Below are 17,050 nucleotides of genomic sequence, written 5' to 3' on the forward strand. Positions count from 1 at the left end.
CATCCCCTCCCTTCAGCATCTGCTTACGCGGGCGTCCATCTGAAACCGCGTTAAGAGATTTAAGGCCCCCGCCCCCCACCCGGCAGGGACAGCTGTGTTCAGATATGACGTTTCGTGTCCTCATGAGTGACACTGATGCATTATAAATAGTACTTTATTATGAGTTTATATAGTGCTTGATACATAAAATAGATTTCATTTGAAATAGTTAAAATAGTTCCTGGCTGGAAGCCCCTTACTCCGATTCTTGCTAAAATCGTGTTCACCTTCCAGCCCCTCGAGGCGAGGAGAGCACTGCTGCCCGCGACCGGGGGGACCCGGCAGGAGCCGCACGCCGTGGCTCGCCCCGGTGGCAGCAGCTCCCTTCCCGAGTAAGGGAATGATGCTCGATAATCCTTCGTGAAAAAATAGATACTTTCTCCCGCGCCGTAATACGGTGGGATCTAAGATCCCAGCTCCAGTGTGGCCTGTGGGAGTCGCCACCCCTTGACTTCCCGCCCTGATTTTCGGAGCCGCAGCTTTCCAGAAGAGCTGCCGACGTCCCGCAGAGCCCCTCAGCTCTTGGGCTGTCCCGGGCATTTCCAGCGCAGGCGCCAGGGTGGCGGGCAGCGCTCAGTGGTCCCACTCGCCACCGGGGCCCTGCTCCTCGCCGTCCTCCTCCTCCTCCGAGTCAGCGGAGACCCTCTGGATTCTCTGAAGCGCCGCCTTGATGCTTCTCTCCAGGTCGCCGGCCGGCTTGTTGCCGGGGCTCGGGCTGAGGCCGGAGGGAACCTTCTTCAGCTTGACCCCCTGCCTTATGGCAGCCAGAAGCTGCTCGTTGAAGGAGGCGGGGGGCCGGGTCAGAACGGGCGCGTCTGGCCTCTGCAGAGGGCTTCTGCCCCGCCTGAGGGAGGCCAGGACTTCATCCATAGACCCTGAAACGGAGCAGACAGAGCAGGTGTGATCAGGAGGCCACACCCTCCCCGCCCAGGACGCTTAGTGACATGATTTCAGTGTGTCGTCGTTCTGTTACACAGACGCTCTCATTACCTGCTGGAAAAGTCCTCCCCAGGTGCACTGAGCGCAGGGAAGTCACTCATTTCCCCCGACCACTCCCTGTCCGCCCCGTCCTCAGAGCCACAGCAGCTCAGAGCCACGGTCACGCACACGTGTCCTCATGATGGCTGGGATGAGTCCTTCCCCGCTCCCGTCCCCCGCCGAGGTCTGCCCACACCCGAACTGCAGGCCCGGGCGTGCGCGCCCCTGCTCCGTGTTCACACTACGCCGCTGCGAACCCCCCGCGCACGGGCCAGGTGGTCTCCTTCTAGGAGTGTGGATGTTTTCCTTTGAATCTGCTTCAGGGCACGGCGGAACCGCAGTGTGGAACGATTCTGTTTATATGGTTCATGTCGCCTCCTGCAGATCCCTTGCCAGTCCCAGGTGGAGGGGCTCCGGCAAAGTCTTTGCAACAAATGCACACAGAATTCTGCTGGGATTTATCTAACCACCTCCCCCCGCAAAGCAGCAGCTCTGAGTCTGGCAGATGGATTTAAGCCCGTCTCCTCAACAGCCAATGTATCAGCCGGAATTAGAACTACCGGTCAGAGCGGCAGCCCTCGTTCAACAAAATATTCACGTGTGTTCACTGTATTGTACTTGTAAAGGCAAAATGGGGTCTACTGGTTTTTTTGACCACTTCACTTTAGAAAGATCTCCCAAAATATCGCTTATCAGCCCTCCAGTCTGTAAGAACAGCCTTCTGCGTTCTCATGTCCCTCTACCATAATTCCCAACCCATATTCAGCTTAAGTCATAAAAATTAAATTCTGCAAGTGACTCAGAGCAGACTCAACAGCAGGCTTAACTCGATGCAACATGAGAAAAATTCCAGGGGCAGAAATCAAACACACGCTCAAGTCCTAAGCACCTGAAATGGGAATCTTTAAGAGCGACCCCAAGTCACGAGACCATTGAATGTCTAGAGACAGTTTCCTCATGGCGAGCTGACATTTGTGTCTAGCAAACTCCAGTTCAGGCTGTGCTAACTTTGCATTAAGTTACCACTTAAGGCAGCCAATGCTGGAGAGTTTTAAGACTGTAGAGACTCCTCCAAAAGATTCTGATTTGAGGGTGATTGCCCCCACAGTGAGAATGCTGCAGCCAGCCGCAGGGGGACTGAGCGGGGACAGATGGCTGCAGTTACCTGGGCCTCCGAAACCGGCTGAGGAGTGATGCGCTCCTGCAGCCCTCGGCTGGGACGAGCCCGACGAGTCGCACACCAGGGGAAGCGGCTGATCGGCTGTCGCTGACGTCTTTCCGTGTGAGTTCTGGCGATTCTCGGACTGAGAATATGGAAAGGGCCCAGCAGGGAGGGGTGGTGGGAGTGGTGGGGGGGGAGGCGGGGGCGGTGGTGGGGGCGGTGACAGGTCCTCACTGGATGGGCAGTGTGTTTGGTCGCCAATGGGAAAAGAGCTCTGGACGGTCTTTCCCCAGCCCGGCGGATCCTCGGGGGTTTGCACGTGGCTGACTTCAGAGACGGGCTCGCTGCCAGCTTCCCCCGAGGACAGGTGGCTCCCGGAGGCCATCGGAGGGGTCTGCGGGGAAGGCCCAGCTGGCAGGTGTGGAGCTGCAGGTTCTGAGCAAGGGGTCTTTAGGACAGAGCCACCTGGACACCTCTGGAAAGGAAACACTGCTGTGAGGCGCTTGCCACGGTGCAAACCGTCGGAGTACGGAGCCGCGCGCGCAGCGTGCCGACGCGGACCGGCCTCTGCAGGGGTGGGGTCGTGTGCGCAGCGGCTCCCTCTCACTCCGGACAGCCGCCCTTGCTACCAAATCTATTCCTAAGGAATAGCATCAATTTCCTGGATATGTAATACCTTCTCTGCAATAAATGCAATAATGCAATAAATGCAATAAATGACGTGAACGCACACACGTCAATGAAAACATTCTGGTTTAGTATAAAAAATAAGACTCGAAATAACGAGACTGTTGGCTGAGAAAATGATGGTGAATCCGTTTAAAGTAGGAGGTAGCAATGAAAATCAGTACACAAAGTCGGTGAAACAGCCTAAAAAATACAGATGATACAGTGTTACATTTATAATAACCATGTAAAACACAGCGGTATGAAAAATTCCGCCAGAATGGACCTCAAGGTGACAGTTGTATCGTGTCTCTTCTCCAATTTTTAGGTTTAGAGTAAATTTTGTAACTTAAAAATGTAAATTTATTTTTTTCAAATTTGAGAGATTGAGAGAGCACAGAAGGGGGAAGGACAAAGGGAGCAGGCTCCCCGCTGAGCAGGGAGCTGGATACCGGGGTCGATTCCAGGCCCCTGAGATCGCGACCTGAGCCGAAGGCAGACACTTAACCCACTGAGCCACCCAGGCGCCCCTAAAAATGTAAATTTAAAACATTCTGGTCTCTCGAGTACTACTTTGATAAAGGAAAACATAACCTTATAAAAAACAAAATGAAACTTGAGTGGTGGGAGCACGGTCCCTAATGAAGGCACTGACTAGCCAGTGAAACAGAAAATGTAAATATGTAGCCAATAGAGTGGACTAGATCTCTCTATATAAACAGGAACACATCTCAAAAATGTAATTTAAGTGGAAAAAAACCTGGCAGAGGCTGTATGTAACGTGATAATACTAATGTAGACTTAGCAGTAATATACCAAAAGTGCAAAACAAAGAGTACAGGCACACCTCATCTTACTGCACTTGGCTTTATTTTGCCTTGCAAATATTGTATTTTTTAATAAACTGAAGGTTTGTGGCAACCCTGCATCAAGCAGGTCTCTTGGGGCTGTTTTGCACCAGCATTTGCTCACTTCATGTCTATCACATTTTGACCATTTTTGCAATATTTCACGTTTTCATCATTAACTTTGCTATGGTGATCTGCGACCAGTGATCTTTAATGCTACTATTACAGTTCTTTTGGGAGGGGCGCCTGGGTGGCTCAGTCGGTGAAGCGTCTGCCTTCAGCTCAGGTCATGATCTCATGGTTCTGAGATCAAGTCCTGAGTCAGGCTCTCTGCTCAGTGAGGAGTCTGCTTCTCCCTCTCTGTGCTTGTGTTCTCTGCTCTCTCTCCCCCAAATACATAAAATCTTTAAAAACAGTGGTTTTGGGGTGCCCTGTGTCCGTGTAAGACCGTCAACTTCATCGTTGTCTTATTCTAGGACACTGCCGCAGCCAGCCCACCTCTGGCCACCGTGACCCGCCAGCAGCCAGTGACGTGGAGGCCAGACCCTCCACCAGCAAAAAGACCACAACTGGCTGAGGCCCGATGATCACATTTTGAGCAATAAAGTATTTTTAAATGAAGGTATGTACATTTTTGGAGACCTCGTGCTATTAACAGACGACACTAAACAGAGGACAGTATAGCATAAACATCGCTTTTGTATGCACTGGAACACCAGAAAATTCACCTGCCTCTCTTTACTGGGGTGGTCTGACCCCTGCACGGTCTCCCTCCCACGCTTTTCCAAGTCTTTCCACAGCAAACAGCAGAGCGATGGCAGCAAGCCCCAGACCTCACCGATGACTAGCAGTCGCTAGTCATGGAGTGACTGTGTGACACACAGACACAGAACTGGACTCCCAGGAACTCCGGGCCAGACTCCGGGGTCATCTAACCATCCTGAGGGCAGGGATGCCCCCCCCCAGGACCCTCTCCTGAGCATCCCCGCAGCTGCAAGTCGCAGTGACCCCAACCTGCTGAATTCTGCCTTATGTTGCTGGGAGGTCTGTCTCCCCAGGGCTCACCCAAGACAAATTAAGCCCTTGACCTCCAAGCAGCCCCTCAGAAATTTAAAAACAACTTGTCTTGGCACAAGAAGTTACCACGTATCAGGATTCACTTCCTGTCTTCTCCTGCTTCCTTCCTTCCTTTCAAAGGTGGTCAAATTGGCTTTGTCCCCTTCGAGGATGGCACTTTTGGCAAACATGGGATCCCCTTGTGCTCCAACTCAGTCTTCCCACTTCCAGAGGTGGGTCTGGGTGTTCGTGGCTTTCAATATTCTTTTTTTTTTTTTAAAGATTTTATTTATTTATTTGACAGAGAGGTCACAAGTAGGCAGAGAGGCAGGCGGGGGCGGGGAAGCAGGCTCCCCGCTGACCAGAGAGCCCGATCCACTGAGCCACCCAGGCACCCCATTCGTGACTCAAGCTCCCCAGGTGATTCTGATGTGCTGCCTGGGCAGGAGAGGGCCTGTTGCGGCTCTGGAGTTTGAGATAGGCGGCTGCATATAAGCCTGGACTAAGTGTGGCTGCTCAGGGTCACAGGGTTAAGAGGTAAATGAGAATGAACGTATGTGTCTAGCACCGGGCCGGTATACAGTAGGTGCTCATTTATGATCAGAGCAGTAAGCACATCAGAAAGCAAGGTGAAGTGAGGATGTCCTGATTTGTCAGTCCAGTGGCCCCTTTTCTTGTTGGCATCACAGCACACCTTCAATACCTTATTCCAGAATTTTGTCTGGCTGCAGGCGGTCTCTCCTTGCGGGGGCGGCTACGGACTGGGGTCTTTGTGAAGGTGTGTGTTGTAGATGTGTGATGAGAACAGATGTATGTTTTATGCTGCACTAGTTTAACATTGTTTTTAAATAAGTAGCTGTTTACCTTCTTTTTAAACCTATTCACTTTTCACAGAGCACTTCACTATGCACTGTGTCACTCTGCTCCCTTGCCTGCATTTTAGAGAATTCTTTATTACAACTGAGGCAATGCAAGCTAAGGTTGAGGCCAGTGTAGCCGCCCTCCATTCTCCTGGCTGGACAACACTACAGCAGGCAGAGTCAGCCCCGCGGGCCGGGACGGGAGAGCAAGCACCCTGGTGTACAGCAATGTCAAAAACTTAATATTCTAATATTTTCGGGCGCCCGGCTGGCTCAGTGGGTTAAGCATCTGCCTTCTGCTCAGGTCATGATCTCAGGGTCCTGGGATGGAGCCCCGTGTTGGGCTCCCTGCTCAGCGGGGAGCCTGCTTCTCCCTCTCCCTCTGCCCCTCTCCCCAATCATGCATGTGTGCTTGCTCGATCTCTCTCAAATACATAAATAAAATCTTTTTTTAAAATATTCTAATATTTTTGTTTTTTATTTCTACACTAAAAATAATGGTGTTTGGGGAACATTTTGTGTTCCCAATGATCTGTTCATAATACTTTTCTCCCAGCACGGGTGATCTTCGTTTATTTCTCCAGAAAATGCAGGTGAGGGGACTATTTCTAGAACTTACCTCTTTAAATGCTCTCAGCCGCTGGAGCGTTTTCTTGCGTTCCTGGTTTATCCATTCTTTTTTCTTTTGCTCTTCTTCTTTCATCCTGTCTCTTTTCTATATTTAAAGAAACAGATGTTTGTACATTTCTCCAAGTAGAAGTCTTGAGAAGGAAAGGGCCAGTGACCAGATGCAGGTGCCTCCCCCAGCCCGTGTCCCAGGCCCCCTCTCCAGGCTGCAAGGCTGGACTGCAGGCTCCCCAGGATCAAGCCTGGTGGCCACCCCTACCCCCCACACCTGGGGAGATCCCCTCTCCATAGATGTAAGCCAGTGTGTCACGTGATGCGAACATGAGATGTGTTCTCTTCAGCCACTTACCACCTGGATACGATGATGCTGATGGAAATGTTTCACACTCTCTTCCGCCAGCTGCAGTCGGAGACGATGGTTCTCTTTGCACTGATCCTGGGAAAACGATACAAGTCACCGGCACGTGTTCATTGTTACCGTGGCTGCTAGCAGAGAGGCCTGGCAGGAGGAGGCACTGCGTTTGTGCTGTCGTGTGAGGCAGTCGTTCTCAGGGGTTTCTGGTGTGGCTCCGTGGTCCTGCCTCCCCTCGGTCATGGGACACATGCGGATGGGCTACCGACAGGGACTGGCGGCCCCCAGTGGTAAGGACCACAGCTGATCTCGTGCCGGGAAAGATGGAAGAGCAAACCCCCCAAGTGGAAATGAGGGGACACACAGGCCATCCCCTGTGCTGAAACGCATGTGTCCTAAGAATCTATTTCCACATCTCCCCATAATGTTACAATAGTAACTACATTTCCAGACATACCTACACAACCATATCCAACCCACAAACACCTGGGAAATTATATTAAAAACTGTATTTTAACTGTGCTTAACCATTCTTAGTATATCACTTTTATGTAATCACGGAGTTTTTAAAAATTAAGAAAAAAATCACTCACCAAATACAAGGACTGGTATAAGCTGAATTTTCTTTTTTTAGATTAAAATTTTTTTAAGTCATGTCTACACCCAACGTGGGTCTCAAACTCACAACCCCAAGATCAACACCTGCACCCCACTGACTGAGCCAGCTAGGTGCCCCGTTATTTCTGATATTCTATAATCGGTAATTTAAAATAAATTTTAGAATATACTATAGCTGATTATTAGAAGTTTCTTCCTACCACTATTTTAAAAATAGCTGTGTATGTAACAGGCATTCGACACAGTTGTTGGACAGATAAACCAAAAATCTAGACATTATGGTAAATGCTTAGGCCCCAAAAGAAACAGAATCTTTTTTAAAAAAAAAAGTACATATATTTTATCTGAAGCCACTGATAGCTATGTAAACACATGAAATTAATCACTGTGTTGGCAGAAAGCCCTCCTTTCAACACCTCTATTTTCCATAGAAGGAGTCCCCAGAAGGGGAAGGGCGGAGAGCGGCTGCGCACGCGCCTACCTGTCTGTTCCTGAGACGGGCTCTCCGGGCACAGATCCTGCCCCGCTGCGACTCCAGGCGCCCGCACTGCCGGCTCAGCTCCTTCACCTCCGCGCTCTGGTCCCCCGGCAGCCCTGCCACGCCATTGAGCGCCCCCAGCTCCTCTGGGCTTTCACACGGGTCGTAATAGACAACCTCCTCCTCTTTATCTAGAAACATATTGATGACGTCTTTAAAACATGGTTGGGTATAAGAAATAACACACAAAAATACTTCGAGTGTTAGAAGGTAAATATGACTTGTGACCCCACCACCTAGGGAGAGCCGCTACACATACACACATACACACACACACACACACACACAGCTAGCTACACATACACACACACACAGCCACACGTATCAACAACACAGGGCTAAGAGGCCATTTTCCATGTGATGGAAATAGAATTTTAATGGCAATGCAGTGCCCTCTCATTTGAGCATTTTGTACTACAATATTCCGGGTCCCGTTACTATCAATTTCACAGTGATTGCACATCTAAACATAAAATCTGTGTACGTTTTTATTACTTCTTTATTCATTTATTTATTTTAAAGATTTTATTTATTTGACAGAGAGCACAAGTAGGCAGAGCAGCAGGCAGAGAGAGTGGGGGAAGCAGGCTCCCTGCCGAGCAAAGAGCCCGATGTGGGGCTCGATCCCAGGACCCCAAGATCACAACCTGAGCCGAAGGTGCCCCTTATTACTTCTTTAGAAGATGAAGTCAGGGCCCTTGATAATCAGCACTCAGTGGCCCTCCACAAAGGCAACTACCTTCGACCAGCAGTGTGGCATTTAGGCACCTTAAAGATATTTAATTATTACATATGTATTTTTTAAAAATACGTGCCACTTATAACAAATCCCAGCCCTACAGAACTGAGTAAAATAGAAAGTGAAATTTCCTTCTTCCTTTCTCCTTCCTTCCGTCCTTCCTTTGGAATCCCATTCCCAGAGGAAAACATGATGAACAATTTGGCACGCATCTTTCCGGGTAACTTTTCAAATAGGATTTCCCCTATTTGCACAACCTCAGTCTAGAAGGCCATTATATGGTACGGAATCTGGAAATCAAAAGGTAACAGAAGTGAGGAAAAAATGTGAATCGGACGATTACTGTAGTGTTAGCAGGTGTGTGTCCGTGTGCAAAGTCCGCACTGTCCTTGATGCAATGATTCCACCTTTGGAAATTTATTCCAGGATCGCTTCTCGGCCTTTTGGCTAAGATCAAGTGTGGAAATTTATTCCAGGAAATAATCTTGGGCACCTGGGTGGCTCAGTCGGTTAAATGTCTTGCCTTCGGCTCAGGTCATGATCTCGGGGACCTGGGATCAGTCTACCTGCTCAGTGGGGAGTCGTCTTCTCCCTCTCCCTCTGCCTGCTGCTCCCCCTGCTTGTGCTCTCTCTCAAAAAAAAAAAAAAAAATCTCTCTCTCTTAAAGGCGCGGACGTGTAAAGGAGGGTTCTTTGCCGCACCGCCATTTGCAGTAGTGAAAGGCTGGAAATCTTGGCATATCCGTTTAATCAAACACTGTGAAGCCATTAAAATGTCTGATGTTTTTCTTACTTACTGCAATGGAAAGATGGTTATTATGTATTAAATGAGAAGAGCTTACTAAACAGGATATGCAGTTTGGGTTTAAAAATTGGTATTTACTTGTGTACATCAGTATACAAACAGGGCTCTCCAGCACACTGTCCTCCCTCCGTATCTCTAGGTCATGGGACTGTGGGATAACCAGTCCTTTCTCTGTTTTGCTGTGTGTTTAACTACGACTGTATCACTGGAATAACAAAAATGCTAAAAGGAAACTTAAGGAAATTTCAGTAGATGGTTTAGCCAACTAAAAAGAAGTAATAACGTGGCCTCTATTTCCTTGGATGTGTGATTTAAACATTTTAACATATACATTTAAAGATAAATCTTACCTTTTATAAGCCTTTTAATTGAGTCCAACTGTGTTATAAGCAGTATTTCTTCATATTTTAATATCTCGAATTTAACCTCATACAGTTCTAATTGGACTTCATAATATTGTATTTCTAGTTCATCTACAATGTCTGTATTTTTTTCTTGTTCTGGAAGAGCTTCCATCTTGTTTTCATGAAAAAAGTAAGAGCAAGTTAAAATAATTAGTACACTGAAAGCTAATGTTCAATGCATTCGATCAATTTTCTACTCTCGGCTTAAGACCAAACAGAAAACAGACAGAAGAAACATTCTTTCAAGTAACAAAACAAAAATGCCTTATTCAATATTTATTACAAATACTTTAACTTACCCTTGAAATATACGAAAACATTTAGGTTTAGAGAAAAATCAATAGCAGTGAGGCATCTGCCCTGTTTCCTGCTTCAAACTTTTATCGTTACTGGAGGAAATTTAAGTGGCTATGATCCTAGGAGGAAGGACCTTTGTATTACTCTCGAGTTGGGTTGAAACACTGCTTCACTCATTTAAGTGTATCACCCACTTCAGTACTGAGCTCAGTGTTATTACCAGGAGCATCTTAGAATATTTCAAAAGCATCTTGACCGAAAGGAAGCTGTACGGCCAACCTTCCACAGTCTAAATTTTCAGCTAGTAGAGGATGTTGGAATGAGTGAAGCAAGGAAGGTCTGTTAATAGTGCTTGGAAAGAAAGGTGCTACCTAGAAGTGTAGGCTTTTCTTTTTTTTTTCTTTTCTCTCTTTTTTTCCTTTTCTTTCCCTTTCTTTTTTCCTTCCTTTTCTTTCTCTGCCTTTCCTTCCTTCCTTCCTTTCTAGAGAGAGTGTGCACAATGCATGTGCGTCAGGCGGTGGCTGGGGCAGTGGGGAGAGGGAATCTTTTTTTTTTTTTAAAGATTTTATTTTTATTTATTTGACAGACAGAGATCACAAGTAGGCAGAGAGGCAGGCGAGGTGGGGGGGGGGAGCAGGCTCCCCACTGAGCAGAGAGCCGGATGCAGCACTCGATTCCAGGACCCCGAGATCATGACCTGAGCCGAAGGCAGCAGCTTAACCCCCTGAGCCACCCAGGCGCCCGGGGAGAGGGAATCTTAAGCAGCGCCCACAACCAGTGTGGAGACCATCGAGGGGCTCGATCCCATGACCCTAAGATCATAACCTGAGCCAAAATCAAGACACTTAACCAGTGGAACCACTCAGTTGCCGCAAAAGTGTGGGGTTTTTTCCCAACCAGGTTTCATTTATCTTTGTCTTACCTTTCTCTGAATTTCAGCTCTTTTGTGATTTAAACACAACTCTCTGGCTCTCATGAGCTGCAAAGTCTCTCGGGCTAACATCAGCTTGAGTTTTTCTAATCTGGGAGTTGCCGTGGCCCAGGCAGCCTGGCCAAATCTCTTCTTGTCCTGTTCCATTTGTTTCTGCATTCCTGTTGGATTATAATTAACAAAATAAAACGCAATTACCACTCATTGAAAAGGGAAAAATGTATCCTGAGGTAATTGTTTACTGCCTTCCATGTTACTTACAAAACATCCTTTCTAAGAGAAAAATTGTTTTATTTTAGTGATTTTTTATTGTTGCAAAAATAATACATGGACATCAGTGTAAAATCTTCAGATACTTCGGGGCGCCTGGCTGGCTCAGTCAGTGGAGCATGGGACTCTTTTTTTCTTTTTTAAAGATTTTATTTATTTGACAGAGAGAGATCACAAGTAGGCAGAGGGACAGGCAGAGAGAGAGGAGGAAGCAGGCTCCCTGCTGGGCAGAGAGACTGATGTGGGGCTCGATCCCAGGACCCTGGGATCATGACCTGAGCCGAAGGCAGAGGCTTTAACCCACTGAACCACCCAGGTGCCCCGAGCATGGGACTCTTAATCTCAGGGTTGTGAGTTAGAGCCCCAGGTTGGGTGTAGAGATTACTTAAAATCTTAAAAAAAAAAATTTTCAGATACTTCATTTAAAAATTTCAGATACTTCATTTAAAAATAATAATTATAAGTCATAAATCTCATCTACTTGAGGCGATCTTTCTTACATTTTGGTGCATATATGTCCAGACCGTTTCTACGTCAAGCTAGACTGGCAGTTTGAACCAAGAACAAAAAGTAAAAACCCCACAAGGGGCACCTGGGTGGCTCAGTCGGTTGAGCATCTGCGTTGGGCTCAGGTCATGATCCCAGGGTCCTGGGACGGAGCCCCGCATCAGGCTGCCTGCTCAGTGGGAATTCTGCTTCTCCCTCTCCCTCCATCCCTCTCCCTGCTTGTGCTCTCTCTCAAATAGATGAATAAAATCTTAAAAAACAAAAAAACAAAAAAAAACACAAGATCATCATCTTCTTTGAAGCTTATTATTTAACATATTGTGGAACTCTCGCCGTTCATAAAAACAGATACAGAGGATCCTACTTTGTGACCAAGTGACATTTCACTTGTTGAATGGAACTTAACGGAATGGCACACGTTAGTTTCCTTTCTGGGGCCGTCAGCGACCGCGACTTACTCCGTCAGAAGTCCTTCGTCCGCCCCAGCCACCGTCTGCGGCATTCTGTCGGGCCCGTGTCCCTTCCCCTTCCGTCTCTGTTCCAGCCCCCAGGCTTTCCTTAAGTTCCTCACACTTGCCAGCCTCCCTTCAGCCAGAGAACCTGGTCACTGTCATTTCTTCTGGAACACTCTTCCCTCACTTTGATGCTCTCTCAACTCCCACTGACCCTTCAAGAGATCGGGGCAGGCGCCACTTCCCAGAGGCATTCACTGACCTAGTGAAGGAGCCTCGTGCCTCCTGGCAGCCCTCAGAGCCCCACGCTTCTCCTCTTCACGGAAGAAGATGGCTGCTACTGCCATCTTCCGTGTGCTGGAAGGAATACATAAGTAGGATCTCTCTCCCCTCACCAGACTGTACAGTGTCTGTTTATACTCATCCTTACACCGAATCCCCAGCTCCTAGGAAACACAGGGTCTTGTATTCAAGAGGCACTCGAGTGTTTGTTGAATCAAGTGAACATGACACACACCCTGGTATAGAATTTTACACTTACCTGCTAACGCTTTTACTGTTTCTTTAAAATAATTCACTGTAATGTCCTGAATAGAGACTACGGCTTCTTCAGCCTGTCTGGTCCATTCTTTGGCTTCCTTCTGCAAGGCAACTATCCGCTTAGGACCCAAATTATCCTCATCCAAGGATTTCTACAGAAGACGGGAAAATCATATTAGAAGAGTAATGCAGAGCCAGAGGAAACTGAAAGGAAATGGACTGCCTAGATTATGCCAACTACTTTTAATCCTACTACTTAATTAAATTTCCTTCATCCGGCAACTCCTTACTGAGTATGAAGGAGGCTCTAAGCTAGACACCACCTGGAAGACAAAGGGATACTCTGGGGTGTGAAGAAGAAGAAAAACCTACTTTCATCTTGCACTACTAGAATAACACTTTCCAGACAGGAATGCTCTCAAGTTACGTTTCTCTGTTAATACACAGTTCTTTCAGGGCACCTGGCTGGCTCAGTTGGTGGAGTGTGCGACTCTTGATCTTGGGGTTGTGAGTGTGAGCCTCACATTGGGTGTAGAGATTAAGTTAAAAATTAAAAAAATTTAGAAAATCCCACAATTGTTTAAATGACACCTGTGCTGTTAAGCACAGGGCCTGGTACACAGCATTCGAGTGTTAGCTGTCACTACGGTTTCTTTTAGGGATATGGCAGGAAGCTTTTTCAATATGATCATTCTTCTCCGAAGTGCAAAGATAATACATAACCTAAACATAGTAAAATCTAAACATTCATAGTTACAACATATACTAGCAGTCTTTTGGCAGCCAATTCTTCTACAAAGCTGTTACTCTAAGAAATACACAGAGGCTGGCCATCAGGGAAATGTAAATCAAAACTCTAGGACACCACTTCACATCCACCAGGATGGCTAAAACCAAAAAGACAGACAGTGACAAGTGTTGACAATAATGTGGACAAACTGGAGCCCTCACTTACCACTGGCAGGAATGTAAAATGGTACGTTTGCATTGGAAAAGTCTGACAGTTCTTTGGAAAGGCTAAGTATAGTTACCATATGACCCAGCAATTGTGCTGCTAGGTAAACACCCCAGAGAAACGAACACATATGTCCGCATAGACACCTGTACACAGATGTTCACAGCAGCTTTATTCCTAATATTCAAAAAGTGGAAACTAACTTTTTGAATGGAAGTTTAAATGTCCATCAAACAAGCCAAAGCTCCACCAGCTCCTAAGTGGATAAGTAAAATGTGCAATATCCATGTAGTGATACTACGGGACCAGAGAGAGAAACAAAGTTCTGGTACGTGCGCCAGCGTAGATGGACCTTGAAACCATTATGTGACACGAAAAGAGCCAGACACAAATCTGTACATGATCCCGTACAAGATGAAGTGCCCTGAAGTAGAAAGTAGACTGGTGGCCGCCTAGGGTCGGGGGTGGGGGAAGGGAATGGGGAGTGATGCTACTGGGCATGGGGTGGGTGTCTTTCGGGGGTGATGAAAATGTTCTGGAGCTAGACAGTGGTGACAGTCGCTCAAATAAATATACTAAAAACCACTGAATTGTACACCTTAAACAGCTGAATGGCATGGTCTGTGAATTATATCTCAGGGAAGCTGTTAATTAAAGAAAAAATATATACAGGAAGAAAAGACTATCCAAATAATAAACTTCCAGAGTAACGAGCAGAACAACTTTCTCTAAATAGGATACCATTTCTACACTCCCAAAGCTTGGCTGGGGCCATGAGAACATGTGTGGCTGGCCCAGTGCAGGGGGCAGAGATCAAGAGATCTCTCTGATGTCTTCTGACTCCAGCTGGTTGAGACCTTACGTTCCTTTGTAACACTGACAGAACGCCTGTTCTAACTAAGGTCACTGGATTGTTCCAGAGCTCCAGGAAATAGGAGCGATGGCGACATTTACTAAAGCTTAAATTACTGAATTATGACCCAGGGCCTTGCTATTTATATTTTCATCCTGTTTCTTAGAAATCTGCATATGTCCTTAGAGTCTGAAAATAGGCTCAAGTAAATACACATCACATCAAAAACAAGTCATCAGCAAAGAATGTGTTTAACCCTTGGAAAGCTGCAGAAATCTTAATGTATTCAGATGACCAATGTAAAATGCCTTCATTTTAAAATTAGTTTTAAAAAATAAATTCAGTGTATATATCATATCATCTAAACAGAACGGTGAACCCAAGGCACAAAAACAGACTGAATGTCAAATGAGACTAAAGAAATAATATGTGACAAAAAGTCAATTTGATAAAATAAAAAATATAAAGAAAACATACCAAAATACCAAGCTTACATAAAGTTGCAACTTCTCTCATATCCCTAAATGGCTTCAGCAAATACTGGAAGAACATAGTTGCCCCTGTAACTAATTCGTGGTACGCCTCATCTTCCTCTTGATAGACGTTCATTAGTGCTACCATGGTCTGGGCTTTCTCATGCCCCTGAAGAACCTAGAAGACAGAAAGTATATAGAGCTCAAGGAAGGGCAGTTATTTATAAGATCAAGCCAAACAAACAAAACTAAAGAACCTTTAATGCCCTGAACTTTAAAATTTGAAATACTGATTAAATATGAAAATGCTATTGTCCTCCAACCAAAAGGCCCCATAAAAACAAGAATGGTTAATGAAATCATGCAATATCCATGGCAGAATGTTATTGCTGTAATCATTCGATGGCGTGACACCCTTAACAAGCTCCTTTTATGAAGCCATTTTAATTTAAAAAGCTCATTCCATAGGCAGCTGAAGGAGACGTAATTAAGAGTTTGCAACGTGGCTGAATTCCTCTCCCACACCCTTCTTCCTCAAAAGAATGCACAGAAAACTCATCCAGATTAAGAACGACCTGTGATGAGAATGAGCAAGCAAGAGGACATGTCCAAGAGGACATGTCCACTAAATCTGGGCCACGGTAGTAAACTGTGGATATGCACGCTGTATTTTTTTTCCCCAAACCCTTTTGTGGACTGGCGTTCCTCCTCCCCTTAAGTTCTGTAAGTTTATAACTCAAAGAATGAATTGTTCGGCTTCCCAAACGACCCCTTTTAAGCTTAAAATTGCACTCCTGTTGCTAGTCCAAATCGGTAAATAAAGCTCACTCCCCTTCGGCTTTCCATGTGACCGAGTGTGCGTTACTTTCCGAACCGTCTCCCCGAGGCCCCTTCGTCGTCTGGAGCAGCGGCCTCCCTTGCTCCCGTCCCCGCCCCCGCAGAACCGGGAAGTGTTTACATCTAGTGCGTGTCGTTGTTTCCCACACGCACTACGGCCGTTTCCGGTTGTGTTTCCGCTACTCTCTAGCAAATCCTGTGAGCACAGCCTGCTCCGCCAGAGGCACGGTGACCCGCCGGAGCACGCCGTCCCGTCCCCCTGTGCACCTGTGCACCTGTGCGCACCTGTGTGCACCTGTGCGCGCCCCGCCCCCCGCCGCCTGGCCGGCGGGCTCTCGGGAACACGACCCGCCCACCCGCGCCCACCCACGCCCACCCACGGCGCGCGCAGCCCAGCGGCCCCATCGAGCCGGCGGAAGGGGCCGGGCGTACCTGGCGCAGCCGCGCGCCCGCCGCCGTCCACCGCGCGCGCAGGGCCCTGTCCCGGAAGTCGCGCAGGCTCTCGCAGTCGGGCGCGCCGCCGTCGGCCGGGAAGAGCGCGTCCCGCACCGCCGCGCCGCCGCAGCCGCTCGCCGCCTCGCCCAGGTAGCGCTCCAGGCGCCCGCACAGCTCCTGCAGCGCCGCGTCCCCGGGGCCCGCGCGCGCCGGCCACACCAGCGCCCACAGCCCGAGCCCCAGGCCCCAGGCCCCGCCGGCGCGCGCGTCCAGCTCCGGCGGCAGCGGCGGGAAGCAGCGCTCCAGCGGCGGCCACAGCGCCGCCAGCTGCCGGTGCGCGCCGCGGAGCCCGGCGGCCGAGAGCAGGCCCGCCCAGCTCGGGGGGGACGCGGCCGGCTCGGGCTCGGGCTCGGGCTCGGGCCGGCTCCCCTCGCGCCGCCGCCGCTGCGCCGTGCGGTCGTGACAGGTCACCGCGAACTTGCCCTCCGCGTCGTTCCAGGCCACGAGGAAGCGCAGCTGGTGCCGCTCGGGCTCGGCGAAGAGGTCGTCGCGGACCGGCACCCAGCCCTCCAAGCTGTCGGGCTGCTCGTCGTCCATGGCCGGCGGCTCAGCGGCCCGAGGGCCGGGCTCGCGCGCGCCTGGCCTCCCCGCACCCCCGGGGGCCGGGCGGCATTGTCGCCGGTCCGCGCTCGCGTCAGCGCCCGTCGGGCTCAGCCCCCCGGCGCCTCTGACTGGCTGTCGGCGCGAGGGCGGGTTCTCGGCAGCCAATGAGAAGCTGAGAGGTTGTCTCGGGGCCCTGGGCGGCGGTC

At 48.6% G+C, this 17,050-nt stretch overlaps 1 protein-coding gene and 1 long non-coding RNA gene across 2 annotated transcripts; one reads left to right on the forward strand and one right to left on the reverse strand.

The window, feature by feature from the left end:
* Nucleotides 1-137: 137 nt before the first annotated feature.
* WHAMM (WASP homolog associated with actin, golgi membranes and microtubules) lies at nt 138-16,950 on the reverse strand. The gene is made up of 10 exons (XM_080808381.1): nt 16,239-16,950; nt 14,974-15,147; nt 12,690-12,840; nt 10,911-11,080; nt 9,638-9,803; nt 7,688-7,875; nt 6,586-6,672; nt 6,229-6,324; nt 2,183-2,654; nt 138-914 (listed from the first exon to the last, which is right to left on the reverse strand). The coding sequence occupies exons 1-10, from the start codon at nt 16,836-16,838 to the stop codon at nt 613-615; spliced, it is 2,406 nt and encodes an 801-aa protein (XP_080664507.1). The 5' UTR covers nt 16,839-16,950; the 3' UTR covers nt 138-612.
* Nucleotides 1,312-7,503, forward strand: LOC308345848. Its single transcript, XR_013967116.1, has 4 exons — nt 1,312-1,615; nt 2,126-2,299; nt 4,170-4,315; nt 6,637-7,503. It is a non-coding gene; the product is annotated as an uncharacterized lncRNA (long non-coding RNA).
* Nucleotides 16,951-17,050: the final 100 nt, after the last annotated feature.

The sequence above is a fragment of the Martes martes genome (genome assembly GCF_963455335.1).
Source record: "Martes martes genome assembly, chromosome: 7".
NCBI classification, from domain to species: Eukaryota; Metazoa; Chordata; class Mammalia; order Carnivora; family Mustelidae; genus Martes; species Martes martes.

Coding starts and splice junctions, on each gene's coding strand:
- WHAMM (XM_080808381.1), bottom strand. CDS start 16,838: ATGGACGACGAGCAGCCCGACAGCTTGGAGGGCTGGGTGCCGGTCCGC. Junction 9,804..10,910: donor GAGCTGAAATTCAGAGAAAG/GTAAGACAAAGA, acceptor CATGAAAACAAG/ATGGAAGCTCTTCCAGAACA. Junction 6,673..7,687: donor CCCGTCTCAGGAACAGACAG/GTAGGCGCGTGC, acceptor TCGTTTTCCCAG/GATCAGTGCAAAGAGAACCA.